The following is a 15,510-nucleotide window of genomic DNA, read 5'->3' as shown; positions in this document are numbered from 1 at the left end:
ATAGGGGGATTAGGGCCCACTGAGGGGAACTGCGTGTCCTGATTGCCAACTATCATGACTCTTTGCAATGTGACGAGAAGGCAGCAGGATACTCTAGACGACATTTGTCTTTTGTTTGTTCCTGCATCTCACTTTTTTTTCCCTCTTCCCCTGTAGCTGTTGTCCTTTATTATTCTCACAGGTTAGTGCAGCAGATAAGCTAAAATGTAACAGTGTTTACAGAGAGGACCAGGAATGCTGTGTACTTTCGGACAGGCCAAAGAGAAAGGCAGGGAGGTGCGGGAGGTGAGAGAAAAAAAGAAAGGGTGAAGCAGACAGAAGGAGTCAGAGAGACAGAGAGCGCAGCTGTACTTCCTGTTTACCCAGGCCTTGTTTGAGACAGTGGGAAGGAACAGGGGCTGCATTCATCTCTTCTTTTCTACCTCCGTTGACCCCCTTCCTCCTCCCTCCTTCTCCTCCTGATTCTCCTTCAATTCCTTATTTTCTCTCTTTCCTTGCAGCTCTCTCTTTTTCTCCCCCCTCGTCTCTTGCTGATAAATTGTATTGAACTCAGGAGGATGAGCTAGATTAGGCAGCGTGTAGTGCCATTTGGTAGGCATGGATTTAGTACCGGGGCTGATTTGGAGGCAGGAACGATTATTAAATGTTCAGACTGGCAGCTATTATCATAGATATGGACTGCAGATATGACAGGGGAAGAGATAAACAGAAAAGAGATGAAACAGTGAAGAAGGAGGGGAAGCACAGACAGAATGAAGTTGATGAGAAAGTTGGTTAACTTTCTCCCAGTTCAGGTCAGTTATCAGGAAAATGATGGGAAAAACCCCATCATTCATGTTTTTTTTTCTCTGCACCACAACATGGAGCAAGGACACACATAACTATATTAGAGAACTCAGAAGTTTGGGTTTGCTTTGATGGTGAGTAAACTAACTGTAACTGTACGCCAAAGCAGACCTTGAAGCCTCATTGAGAGAGCGATAGAGGGAAAAAGAGAGAGAGAGACAGAGCAAATCCCGATTGTTTGTTCCACCCACCCGAGCCAAGCCCTCCCTGACCTTTCTTTGTGCAGTCGGACATCAGGCCGAGACACCGCAAAAGATGCACTAGATTAAAAGGATTGTTTCTGCTGCTGCTACAGTTCCTATTGTACGGAGGGGCAGCTATAGACAAGGATACAGTCAATTCATCACATGTGTATTTATGCACAAGCGCACACGCCCACGCGCAGATGCAAACAGGCTCGCTTACACATGCACAGATATGGTGTCAAAATGTCGCCGTGACACAGCGGGACCCCTTTCATCCGTATGTGCTGTTTGTTGCATTGACAGTCCATCTATTTGCAGTCAATCATTAGGCGGACATAGAAAACTAGCTGAATGTCACTGAGAGAAAAAAAAAATAAAAAAGGGAGAGGACACAAAGGGGCACGGTGTTAACAGGGAACAAAATATTAGAACTTTACAGATTTTTCTCTAATACGCTTAACTCAGAAAAGAGACTGTTTACTGTTAGTTGGTGTTTTTTCATATTGGGTATAATCAGTCTAGTACAACTTCCTAATACTTTCAACTTTTTTTCTGTTGCTATTTTGAGGTTGCGTAAACATCGTGGGGTGTGATTTCACTTTTGCATATGTATATTGAGTAGATAGATAATCTTGTTGTGGGTTGTTGACAAAGAAAATCACAAATGAGCCTCCACACAAAAACCTAAATGTCAGACCTTGTGTCTCAAAAATGGCATACAACATGCTTGTTTACCGCGTGCTTTATTATTGAATTCAAATTATTTATTCGGATTCTTTGAGAGCAGCAGTGTGTTGCAGCACGGGACATGCTGCTGATCCGAAGACCACCCTTGATGTGAAGAAACCGGGCTGCGTCTCGGCGAGCAGCCTCCCTGCTGAAGTGTCCTTGAGCAAGACACTGAATCCCTGACAGCTGTTGGAGTGCTGCTCTCCAGCTGACCCTGTGTTCTGACCTCCCTGTACTGTAGGAGCGAGTAGCCGAGGCTGCATCTATTGCCTTTTCTTTTCTTTTTCTTTTTTTTTCTTTTTTTTTTTTTTTTTTTCCTTGCGGTATTGATCACCCAAAGGAGGAATTTTATGTTTGCTTGCTGCTCTCCACCGGGAGGTCAGTGAGCAGGGTCAGCTTTGGAACAGCGCCTGTGGAAAATGGTTGGGGTTCGTTTGTTTGCTCAAGGACACTCCATCCACCGTAAGAGAAAGAATGGAACCGCTGCCACCTTTTTTTTGTTTTAAATCCATTTTTACATCCGTTTCACACAAGATGGGAACCTTCCTGCTACGGTGAGGTCTTTTCATTCCACAATGGGGAGGTTATAGGTCACTTTATGTAAGAGCGTGTAAACTTTGTTGTCCAACTAATCTCAAACAAGTCCTGAACCTTCTGGGGAAAATGTAAATGGCTTCTGTCTTTTGACAACTCTCTGTTTCCAATATCTAACTTTGTCCGAGTTAAGGAAAGGCAACTTTTTTTCAAAATTTGTCTTCATTCTTTTGAAATAGTAACTTCTGAAAGCGTTTCCAGGGCTCCAAGGTCACGAGAGCAGGCTAAATCCGTAAGTCAATGTAAATCATCAGCAAAATGCTAATCACAACTGCAATATACAGACGAGAGTTTTGTGATTGTGTTCCTAATTACGCTGTGGATAAATTTTCAGTCAGATGCACTAAATTATAAAAAAAAAAACATCCTCCAAAAGAATTACCTTCAGATTTCTAAACAATCTTTTTTCAGCCCCTCAGTTTGCTGCATTCCCAAACCCTCCTTTGGACTTTCAATTACAATTCATTTTGATTAAACATGTAAATACATCATCCTTGATGGTGTCCTTTGTTAGCATGGCCTTCTTTTGGCTAAAAACCATACTCTCTTGAGTCCCCCCCCCCATGTAATGAAGATTGTAGATTAAACAACAGGAATGAGCCATTATTTTTGTCAGGGAATTAAAGTACCATCAATCTCACTTAATCACCTTCCTAATATCTCCTCAGACGCCAGCAGAAAGCTGTTTCGCTGCTCAAGGTTAACATGCTTTGTTCTGTGGAAGCAAAGGGAGAGAGAGGAGAAGGCTAGACACAGAGAACTGATGTATGAGGCTACTCTGGATCACACTGTCCATCGAGTGGACACAGATTACGGTAAACTGCGTTGTGTTGGTGGGAGGGCAGGGCCGGGAGGTCGATGTAAAAAAGAAATGACAGCTATTGTTCGGTCTGTAATTATCTCTGCTTATTCGCCCGCTCATTTCCTGTAGAGACAGAGAGAGGGAGTGAAAGGAGAAGGGCCAGCGGTTTGCCGCTGTAGCCTTGTAACAGGTGGTACACTTTGTCCTTGGTGACCAACAAAGCTGCTCTGCTGCTGTACGCCTGTTTGTGGACTGTTTGGTGCACTGTGGCAAACAAAGACCAAATCACATATCCATTAGGCTTCATATCAACATCAAATGCCTAAATACATTACATGTATTACATATGCAGCGTATGTGTGTGTGTCTTCATGTCCAGGTCCACTTCATCATTTGATTAGAGTAAAATCTGTACTGGAATGAACTGTCGTTTACAAGGGTTACAACTAAGCATTATTTTCATTGACAGTTATTCCAGTGATTATATATTAATAATATATAATTAAGCATTTGGTCGATTAAATGTCACAAAACAGCAAAAAAAAAAAAAAGACACCGTCACACTTGAGTCTAAGTTCACAACTTCAGATTTTTTGTTTTTCCCAACCAGCAGTCCAAAATCCAAACCAGCAAATGCTGAATGGAATGAAAATGTACTTAAATTAATTGTCAAAGTAGAAAATAAAAATAGTTGCCAATGATCTTTTTATGTCAATTAGCACTTCAGCTGTACATTTACTGTAACATGGCAGAGTAGATTTATGCCTGGATGTGTTTTTTTTTTCTTTTTTCATTTTATAATTTTATTCACCTTAATTAAAGTTAAAACATGTTATCTATTTACAAAACAGTCTCAGCTCAAGCTCCGTTTATTGCAACTTTTCACAAGGGCTGTGTCAAAAGCTCAAACACAAGTAAGTGAAGCTTACTTAGTGTTTTTTTTTTTTTTTTTTTTTTTTTTTTTTTGCAGCTGCTGTGTCCAAGGTCAAGCATGAAATTGTCAAACTCAGTGTTACATATTAAGATAATGGAAGTCGTTTAATGCATTTTTAGGCCTAATGTGATGTTTATGGCTACACTTTTATGTTTGTTGGAATCCAGCCTGTGATATTACATAAAGTATTTGTCCACACATGTGAGACTGCCAACAAAATTGAATACATTGTTTTTGTGGACAATGAAAACTAGTATTATCTAAAAGGTGAGACAGTGTTAGAGGGTCTTATCACCACGGTTACCCAACAAATGTGTACTACTATCAGCAGCTGAAAGACACTTACGTACAACAACACTGACACAAATGTCTGAGTTTAGAAGATGGGAGTCAGTCAGACACAATAATCAACTTTTATGATGACTACATGAGCCGGAAATGGTCTGACTGAAACCTGTGATTCTCCAGGTAAAGAGCCACTTCTCCTTCTCAGAGGGAGCTCATGTAACCACGGAAACCATCTGTAGAGAGGGAGGGGGAGAGAGAGAGAGACAGAGTGAGGGTGATGTGGGCAGAGGTTAGATCGAGTGTTTCTGGACTTCACCGATCAAACTTAGTCTTTCCTCTCAGGCTCTCTTGTTCTCAGGTGTACGCTACTGCACAGGTAAGATGATGTCTTACCACTGCCACACTAGTCCACTGTCTGGAGTAATAACGTCCCCAGAAATTGAAAGTCACACTGAATCTAAAAATATATGTGTTATGTCTGTGTGGTCAGATTGGACTGAGTTATAAGGAAATTTCTTTTGACGCCAATTGTGGCAGTTTGGGGGCGCTAAGCATTTTAATGTACCTTAATAGCCCCCATGAGCTGCAGATGACAGCCTCTGCTGCAGCTCCACCACTAACTCAGAACATCAGCATGCACCAATCCCTTTCACCTCAGATAGTATCTTTGCCTCACATCTCTCCCTTCAATTCTCCCATGCTCCCTTGGGGAGGTGCGTCTCAGTTTAAAAACCCTCTGTGACAGTGGCATTACACGCTTACATTGCGTGCACCCAGACAAACTGTGCATGGTCATCTGCTGTCAGGGAAACACTGACTCCGGTTTTCAGCCTAGTCAAAGAATAAGTTTTGAATCTGTAATGTGCAAAAAACAAATACCAGGGCAGATTATCCATCGTGTTTTGGTGAAAAATGAGGTCCGATGACTACGCTAAATCAAATCAGTTTGATTTCCTGGCAGTTTCAGACATTTTTGGTGTGTTTTGGTGTGCTTCTTTTTAATTTTCTTTTCCGTTTTCCATTGAGACACGAGATATCGTCTTTCTTCTTTGAGTTTTACTTTCACTCTTATGTTTGTTGAATCTGCGGCAGCACTGATTTTAGCAGTATTAGTTATGTGAAGGTTTTGGGGGTAAATAAATTACACTCTGTCCATCTGGGCAGAGGTGTTGCCACCTACAGTAGGTTACCCAAAAAATCCAACAAGGATCTGTGATCTAACCATGTCTTTTCAATGCATACCACCAAGACAGGACACAGACTATCATCATGTCTGAAACATTAACCTAATATTGGCGCGGCTGTGTCCCTGTTCAAAAACTGAAAGCCTCAAATGACCCCAGCTCTTGTTTGTGCAATTGCTTATGCAATACTAATTATACACATCTGACCAGTAACACGTGATTATGAAAAGAATTGGCATCCAAATTCCCCAATAAAGCCTTGTATTAACTCAGACAGATGGGCTTTTCTTTGCTGTTTATTAGGTTTGTATTTTTCAGTCTGTGTCTTCTGGGGTGAACAGTTTGCAAGGCAGGAATAATAAGGGATGGTAGTGTCACAGGAACCCATCTGATTTGGTGCTCAGTTGAACACAATGTAACACACACACCAGACATCACACACAGACATCGACACACACGCCGGAGGACACGGTTGCAGGCTCTCACCATTTTTGTTCTTCCCCCCTGTGTAGTTTTAAGTGTGTTGGAAATCTTGACTTGGGCCATCAAAGCATCGCCCTAACCGTTAATGGCTTTACGGCTTGTTAGTTAGTTTTAGCCCACTCAGGAGGAGGGTGTCTGTGTATGTGTGTGTGTGTGTGTGTTGAGGGGAGGTGTCATTTGGACTAAAGAATAAGGAGGACAGTACTCAGGAGTGTGTCAGTGGAAAGTTACACGCACGCGAATGCTTGAAAACACACATTCGTAGACATAGGGCACACTCGCCCGCAGACACGTATGCACACACACACACACAGACACACATCCGAGCAGGAGACGACTGTATATAGTGCAGATTGACTCATATACACAAACACACACAAATAGTGAACCAGCATGTCGATAGTCATCTCTCTTTCTGCCTCTCTCTCTGGGAGTCCGGTGAGGCCTGGCCTAATTGAGCTGGCCTCAGGAAGCCCATCATTAGCCCTGCTGCTCCGGTCACACATGGCCACCAGATGTGAGTCCAGCCACAATGGAACGCCGAGTGCCACTCTTTCTCTCTGTCTTCTTCTTCTCTCTCTCTCTCTATGTCACTCTGTAGCCTAATAAACTGGCTTTTGTTTCCATGCGGCCATTGTCCGTTAAGCCTACCGCTGTCTCCCATATGAAGAGAAGTCATTGGGGCCTGAATGGGATGCTTTGTACCAACAATAGACAGAAATAGGAGAGGGAGACAGCAGATTGAGTGAGAGAGAGGGATGGAGAGGGAAAAGGAGGGGGAGAGGGAGGAATGGTGCCTAGCAAGGATTTCAATGCACCCTCTGGAATTTTTATGGCTTGTTTTTGCAGTTTCACAATTCAGTGTTGTGGGGCCATGAAATATACATCGCACCTTTCTCACCTCCCTATATCTGGCTGTCCACTGCTACATGCTGGATGACTGTGTGTCTGTATTTGTATACATGGTTTGAGTGTGAGTACGGTCTTTGGCTATTTTTCTATCCTTGTGAGAAGCAGGTGACCTCAGAGGGAGAGAAACAAAAAAAGGATAGTTTTTGATCGTCCTCTCGTCTTTAACAGGGAAGTTTATGGTTAGGACTCGAGTTGAGGGTGAAGGTAAGAATGAGGATTATACTGCTCCATGGCTTGGCTCCATGTTATATTTCAGACCTTTCAGCCTCAGATAAGCTTTGTGCCTCTTAAGATCCTTGGGCGGGGTGGGGGGGTGCATTTCAGCTGCGCTCTTCAGTTGTTCTGCACGTCTGACAGAACAGGAACTCTTCTTGTTTAATCAGTACAGCTGTCTGCAAAGCCCATGTAGCGGCTCACTTCCCACACACAACTTTTGTGTTATACATCTAATTACATCTGTTTTTTTTTTTTTTCCATTTTATGCACTTTACACTTTGCAGTGTTTGTGTATTTGCTGAATGCATCCTGTGTACGCTCTGAGTAAGAGGGGACAGTCCTCAAAGACTGCGGACGCTTCAATCGACCTAGTTCTCACTGAGTGAAAGTGCTACTGTCACAGAGAGATACAGTGGATGCTTTTGGATAGTCTCTTCTTGAAGGCATTCATGTGGCTGCACAACATGCACTGTGCACACAAAAATCGACAGGAGTTGTTGTGTGAAGAACGAAAACACAGCGCTTGAGAGAGAAGTTCAAACCCTGCGTGATTTCTGACCATCGCACATCTGACCAAACGCTGCGTGAAGCGGGCCTGCTTTCCACGCTGTCTGCTTGCTGGACTTGGAGCATTACAAAGGTGTGGGGTCAGGGTGTTTCAGATGGATTGTTCCTGAGGTTTTTATTTAGATTTCAGTCTTTAATTTTATATGTGGAAATCTTTTATGAGGACCCCCCCCCCAAAAAAAAAAATCATTGCCACACATGATGCCATAGTTAAGCAAACATGTCTATGTGTCACAGGTTTGCTTAAAACCACTCTGAATTTTCCTCAGGATAAACGACAAAGCAGTGTTTCCATCACTTTTCCTCTGTGTTTTCTAACTCTAAAAATGTCTTTATTTCTCAGCCACTTAAGGGGAGGTGTTTGTGTGTGTGTGTGTGTGTGTGCGTGCGTGTGCGAGCAAGCGTGCGGGTTAAAGTGTGGACGCATGGCAATGCATGATACATTTCGACGGCTGCCCTCATTTGAGACAAATGTAATTATCACGCGTGGCTAAGTTTTTTCTTATTATTGAAAAGTTAAGTCGCTAATCTGTGAAGTTGTTCCTCAGCTGAATTAATTCAATTATCTGGCAGCATGAGTAGATATCAAGGTTTGACGTTTATGTCTGTGTGCCTATTTCTCTGTGTGCGCAGTTGTATAATATGCATATGAGTGTGCATGTGTTTTTGTATTAGCGTGTATTAATACTCATGTGTTCCTGACACATTGCAGTGTACGTGCATGCGCGCGGATTTTGTGCATGAATGTATTTATGTGTATGCCCGTGTGTGAAAATGTGTGAGAATTGAAGCCATGTTTTTCAACTCCCACTGGATCAAGGCCTTTTATAATCCACTGAGCCGACATAATTCCACCTCACTTACAATGGATTTGTCTCTGCTTTGTCTCTTCATTATTGTTCTCATTCACATGATAAGCTGCTTCATGATTCCATTAGCATCCTCTCTTAGCCGGCATGCTATAGGCAGCAATATTTCAACTTCAAGGCTGTGGAATTACAACTTTTACTCAGTTAATCTTTGCCCTAACGGGATGAAGGACAGTAGAGAAAAATCTAATTGTTGTTCTTATGAAGACATAATAGACCATATCCGTCTGTTTTTATTCTGTAGGCATACTTAAATACTAGAACAAATTATCCAGACATATGTGAATGTACATTCACTCTGTAACAGCAAGGAAGAATGTGTTACAGTTACATCCTTTATTTCCATTATATTATATTATATTACATACGTAATATATTACATACGTACATATATTACATTCATATTTTTTTGCAAAGAATCAGTCACATGACTATATGTTAAATGAAAGGCGATGCTCATAGTGACACACACGCACACACACACACACACTCTGCAGCCATGCTCAGTTGCACAGAGCGTTTTAGTGTCTTTGAGCTCATTGTTTTAGTTTTATGGCCTATTACTTTTATGTTTTGTTTCATCAACTTGTTTCCAGATGCAGGTGGTAGCTATTCTGCCTTTAGCATCTAAAATCAACATAAGATTTGGTGAGAGCTAAAGAGTGCTGTTGGACTTGTCAATAGGCCAGAGCCATGTCTCCAAATGAATGCTAATGCTGCTTTGTCACTATAGGACGCTCCACTGACTTGCATTAGACAACCGGATGATAGGCAACTCTACTCTCTACACATTTGTCATGCCCTGCATATCTACAAGCTGCGAGCAGGTAGATTTATTATATTGTAGCACAAGCACTGCTGGTTAGCGCTACATATGGGCTGGACAGGCTTACACACTGTACTAGAATTATCTGATAAAGACTTTAAAATGTGTATATCCAGTATATTAGAGCAGCTTTGGAACAAATATTAATCCCACCTATATTTCTGGTCTTGATAATATTTTGCACAAACTGTCTTTAGCTGCAGTAACTATCTCTTTCTCTGTCTTTCTTTCTCTCTTTCTGTCTTTGTCTATCTTCCACTCTGTCTCTCCCTCCCTCCCTCCCTCCCTCCCTCCCTCTCTCTCTCTCTCTTTCTCTCTCTCTCTCTCTCTCTCACTCTGTCAGACATGCTAATGCTATTGATCCTTATTGGAAACAGGACAGAACCATCTACAGATAAGAAGACAATGCTTACAGCAGCCCATAGATTTCTTCCTGGTGCTTTGAGAGGTGTGTTGCGGGCTGTATTGGAGTTCACGGGGTTCTCACAATCTGTTGTCTTACAGATTGTATCGACAGTCTCCTCTGGGCTCGGCCTAACAGTCTGTTTTTATCAAAGAGGATGCAAATTGTTGTGTATGAGCTCAATGTATGTGTGTGTGTGGATGATTGAGACTGTGCGTTTGTGCATACAGATGGCATGTTGTACACTGCCTATACATTCATTTTTAGATTTTTTTTCTTTTAGATTAAGATTATGTTGTTGTTTTTTAGCATTTCTATGTATGTGTGTGTATGTTTGTGACAAAGGTTGGGTAATTTATTTATCTAATATCAGCATCCCAGACAATGCAACTCCAGTGTCAAGGTTGGCAGCGATGGTTGCCGTGACAACGCTGGCAAACAATCTCTCAGAATTGGGCTCTCTTTCTCCTCTCTAAGAGGAAGGGAAGGCTTTTGGAGACTGAAGAGCAGAGAGGCGTCTTCTTTTTTTTTTTTGTTCACCAGTAGAGTGGTGGATATTGATCAAGAATCGAACCCATGCCGCTCCGTACAGAGGCCTAATGCACTTTCGACCCAAACTAGAAAGAGATGGAAAGCACAGGAGGAAAGAAAAAAACAAAACAAAACAGGACGACCAGCTACAGTGTATCACCGTTTAAAAAAAAAAAGAAGAAAGCTAGGGTGATTGAGACAAGAAGAGGAGTGGAGAAATAAAAGAATAAAGAGGGAGCATGTTTTTTAGGAGCAAATCAATTAGGTCTTCATACTCTGCTCCTATTATATATATGTGAATGAGCATGTGGTAATAGAAACACCTGCACATACAATAAGGCAGTCATATACACACATTCAATACATGCACATGGGTGGTTGCACACACACAGACACACACTCAGGGTGAGTCCTACCTGCTCAGTGTAGGTCTGTCATGCAGGAGGGAGAGCAGTTAAGTGAAACGTGTTGAGCCCTCTCAGGTAATTACATCTCCATGCTAATGTCTAATTAGACAGCTCCGAGGGGACTCATCTGCACTGCATTAATTAATGTAGTCAATCCAGAACTTACATGCACACACACACGCACGCACGCATGCACACAATAACAAATACGCAACAGAACGCATCCCACTCCATCGACCCGTATTAGACATCAGGTGGGCATGTGTTGTGTTTTTGTGTGAAGCAAATCACTCAGGTCTTTACTGTCCCTCTGCCTGTGTGATTACGTGTGTGTGTGGTCAGGACTAACGCAGAATTTTGTCAAGGAAACATGAACTCACACAAATCTAAACACATGGCTACACTTAAGCACTTTGTATTTACAGTATATGAAGTTTTTGGCTGTGAACTCGAATTAGGATAATTTGTTTGCTAGTGTTGTCTGTCGTTGCTATTTTGTGTCAGTATCTGGGAATAAACGTGTAAAGAAAAGTGAGTAAAGACGCTGAAAAACCATTAGCTGTGGTTTGTAGAACATCCTGTAGGGCAGCGGTTCCCAACCTGAGGGTCAGGGGCCCCCAACAAGAGATCACAGGATGAACCTGAGGGGTCACAAGATGATTCATTCCACAGGGAAAATAAATATTGTCTTATTACAAATTTATTAGAGCTGAAATTAGTAGCTGATTAATCAATAAGCTGATCAAATTCACCAGCAAAACTCTGATGATTTGTTTTAAGTCATTTTTCATGGCAAAATGCTAAAAGTATAAATCCATGTTATATGTAGAATTAAATTATCCACGTATGAAGACCATGTCGCTATCTAATAGGAGAAGTCTAGATGACTGACAAGGAAAGAACCTGTACTTCAAACACACACACATGCATGATGAATGAGGCTGCTTGAAAAGACTCAATTATTCAGCCTCTGTCACAAAATATATTTTAGCTTGCTGAGCCACCAGGACACCCCCAAGTCTCCAGATGATGCTGTTCGGTACACTACTGTGGTAGCTCGTTTGGCTCACAGATTAACTTCGACCCTAATTTCACCCCATGTCTCCCAGGAAGCTGCTAAGATCGCCTGACAGCACCCTGCATTGTGTGTGTTTGTGTGTGTCTGTGCAGTATGTGTGTGTGTGTGTGTGTGTGTGTGGTAATCTACTGACCTCGGGGTTTTACAGTAGTGATGAGAAGTAACTGCACTAATTCACTGTCCTACTGTGAACGTCTGCTGTAATTAAGGCCAACTTGCCAGACGGGTCATGCCTCTGCGTTGCCTTTTCACTCTTGTTCTCTCACTCAAACACACTCTGTCATTTTTAAGTAGTCGTTTACTTAGAAGGTGAGCGTATGTGTGAGTGTGTGTGTTCGTTTTGAAGAATCCTTCATTTTCCCAATAGAGATCTGTAGCTCTCCCTTAAATACACACGTACATGCACTACAAGCACATACTCCAGCATGCAAGTACTTAGTTAGATGACTCGACTGCTGTTAATAAACAACCATTTGTTTTGTTAAGAGTTATGCAACCTTGGTCTTAAGTGTCTCGACTGTACTCATTCACCTTTGAAAGCATCTAACAGAGGTGAATGGGTTGTGTGAATCAAATCTGTAATAGCAGAGCTGCTAGTCAGATGCGTTGCTACTGTATATGATACTTACCCCATCTTATTCTGCAGGATATTATTCTGAAACTATTCAGAAGGGGATTACTCTCTGTGTGCTGTATATATTCTATATATTCATTTTTAACCTCTCTGCATAAATTTAGTTGTCAAAATATGTGTAGAAATAGAAAGTTTGTGTGTGTTTGTGTGTGTGTGTGCGCACACAGCCCTTTTTAACATCATGTACAGTGTAAGAGAATCTCCTCTCCAGCTTCCTGCTCGGCAGCAGCGTATCTCCATCAGACCACAACATGCAGAAATCTGCTCGCTAATTACAGCCATATAAATCAGCAGTCGTAATTATGCTAATTAGACTGCTAACTTCCTCTCAGAAGCCTACACAAACAAAGGCGACGGTATCGGATGATGCGCCGTGTTAACGAGCTTGTCAACTTATCTGACACACGCTAATTACTCCGCGGGACTCCTCTGTGTTTCGGGAGGTGGGGAGGTGGAGGGGGGAGTGTTGGGACTTGCTGGTTTTAAAGGTTGCTGCACCTCCGCCTGAGACCCCCTTTCACCCTTCAATTTAATACCTATGTCTTTAAATGGGATTACGCTTCAGTTTTAAACGGCATCACTGACTGTTAATAGTGTGAGATTATCTGAACTGTGATGCAGGTGTCCCAAACATTGGATCGAAGCCTGACAGTTCGTGCACACTTAAAAAAAAAGACAGTTTCTTTTTGGGATTAAATCCTTTCACTGGTGCTAATTAAAGTGTTTGAGCCATACCGTTGTTGCGTTTAGGACTCTGTCAGATCAGATGTGATGACTGAATGAAAACTTAAGCCACATTTCAAATGTTGTTAAAGCACAAGTACATTACATCTGAAGTACAATGTAACTCAATATAAGACCTACATTTGTGTTGTACTTTCACTACAATAACGGAAAAAAACGGGATCAGGATTTGAAACCATGTTCATATTTCCTTAATCTTTACCAGGAGGTCATGGTTTCGGGGTTATTTTGGTTTTTTTTTGTCTTGTACCTAAGTTTGTTGTGTGCCAGTGTGTGTGTGTTTGTACATTTGAGTGTTTGTAATAAGCAATGAGAGAGAAAACCTAATGATAGTGCTAAACAGCAGTTGTAATACACCACTGTGATTAAAGCTGCCAGACACCAACATTAATGATTAATTCAATCAGGACTCCAGCCACTGCACACAGGAACTTCATTTTCACACAGACACATCAACGTACAAGCATCACGTTTCTCCAAAACTGCTTGTACCTACTGCAGTTGCAGTAAGGGTGTGTGTGTGTGTGTGTGTGTGTGTGTGTGTGTGTGTGTGTGTGTGTGTGTGTGTGTGTGTCAGCTTCAGGTGACACACACACAGATGCCCAAATATTCACACACTCTCAGTAACTCACAAATGCTCTGTCTGTCTTAATCCCCTCTCCTGAGTACTGTATTAACCTTTGGTTTTCTGTCCGTCTGCCTGTCTGTCCGTCCATATGTGTGTTGTCTCTCTGTCTGTCCGCATGTTTGTCTGCCTATCTGTCTGTCAATATGTCAGTCTGGCTCTGTGTTTGTGTGTCAGAGAGACTGCTTGGGAGCCACGGAGCTTCGGGAAGTTGAGGGCTATGAAAAGTGCGGAGCCTGAAGACAGGTGAGAGGGAGCCACGTGCTAATCATTTGCTTAAATAATATCTTACTTTGATTCAGAACCACATCTGCAAATTGGGTCTGTGTCTTTGTCTTTCGCAGAAAAAAAAATAAAAACAAAGGTTTGAGGTAAGAACTTCCAGCGTCCTTCAAGTTAAGAGCATCAGTGGGATTGTTAAGCCTCCCTGATTGGCTTGTTTAAATGTGACGGATGGTTGAGGGAGTCACCTGATCTGATCAGATGATGGCAAGCACGATTTCACACATCTATATGTGTGTGTGTGTGTGTATGTGTGTGTATGTGTGTATGTCAGGAAGAGGGAGAAACAGAATCACAGTGTACAGAATACATTTCTCTAAGCTAATGGCTTTGCAGAGAAATCCCAAAGGATGCTTGTGATTCATTAGACAGACAGAGACACAATCAGACATAGAGACGGAGACAGGTACGGCACATCTGACTGAATGAAAACCTTTGTATCCCAAGCTCACTCATGTTCTGGTGAGCAGACCACCAATCCCTGTCTCCATCCACTTGCGTAGCAGAGTAACTCTTAGTCCCCCGTTGCCGATCAGAGTTGCTAAAAATGTTGCTCTGTGCATGACTACCACCTGCTGTCTACCTCCGTCGCCTCCCTCCATCCCCCTCCCCTCCCTCTCCTTCTCTGGCTGCCTCGCTCTCAGTCGTGTTTGATTTCATAAAGTCGTGTTTTCTCTGACGACTATTTAATGTGATCTAACGAGACCAGATGAAAACAACTGTGTAGCGGCAACAAATCATCACTGGTATCCAGGCGGCCTGTGTTATTTCCGTCTGATTTTGTCAGGATATTTGACGATAGGGCCCTTTTCTTACCTTGTTGTAAGTATTTTACTCGTTGTCACGTGTCACATGATTAGCTCCTCTCCTTTTCCCCCTTGTTTTCTCCTCTCCTCTCCTCTCCTCTCCTCTCCCTCTCTCAGTCTGTCTCTCTGTTCAGTATGCGGTGCTGAGAGGGCATCATTACGGAGCCCGTATTTGAGTCATTTTGATTTAAGCAGCCAGACAATGGCCTGTTGATTGAAGCAACCAGAAGGCAGACAATAGGGTTCTATGCCACATAATGTGCCACCATTTTTTCTGAGCTCCCCGCTTTCAGAAAAGGGCCCCGGCTCTCCATTGTGCCTCTCCCAGAGGGAAAAAAATGGTGCTTGGGGAGGAGGAATATTTTCCCGTGGTATGTCATTATTTTGCAAATTTCTATTATCTCATCATGTTGTCTTCATTGTAATTGCAGCTAATTAGGAGGCTAGTTAGGAGCCTGGGCTTTGAGGCTGGCTCGGCTGCTGAAAGGAGCCCACCGATTATGGCCCCGACAAGAGAGGAAGCAGGAGAAAAGGGGAGATTAATGCTGTTACCCAGGAGACACTG

At 42.4% G+C, this 15,510-nt stretch overlaps 1 protein-coding gene across 8 annotated transcripts in view; it reads left to right on the top strand.

The window, feature by feature from the left end:
• The window catches only part of sox5 (SRY-box transcription factor 5), a 208,223-nt gene that overhangs the window by 84,910 nt on the left and 107,803 nt on the right, over window positions 1-15,510 (top strand). For 6 of the 8 annotated variants that reach the window (XM_041030249.1, XM_041030242.1, XM_041030244.1 and 3 more), the window contains exon 6: window positions 14,011-14,103. The exons of the other annotated variants lie outside the window; for them this stretch is intronic. In XM_041030249.1, coding sequence (XP_040886183.1) covers window positions 14,011-14,103 — 93 coding nt within the window. The remainder of the gene's footprint in view (window positions 1-14,010; window positions 14,104-15,510) is intronic. 8 annotated transcript variants of the gene reach the window in all.

Source organism: Toxotes jaculatrix, chromosome 22 (genome assembly GCF_017976425.1).
Source record: "Toxotes jaculatrix isolate fToxJac2 chromosome 22, fToxJac2.pri, whole genome shotgun sequence".
Classification (NCBI taxonomy): domain Eukaryota; kingdom Metazoa; phylum Chordata; class Actinopteri; family Toxotidae; genus Toxotes; species Toxotes jaculatrix.
The sequence above is the reverse complement of the archived record's forward strand: the minus strand, read 5'-3'. Positions and strand labels throughout refer to the sequence as shown.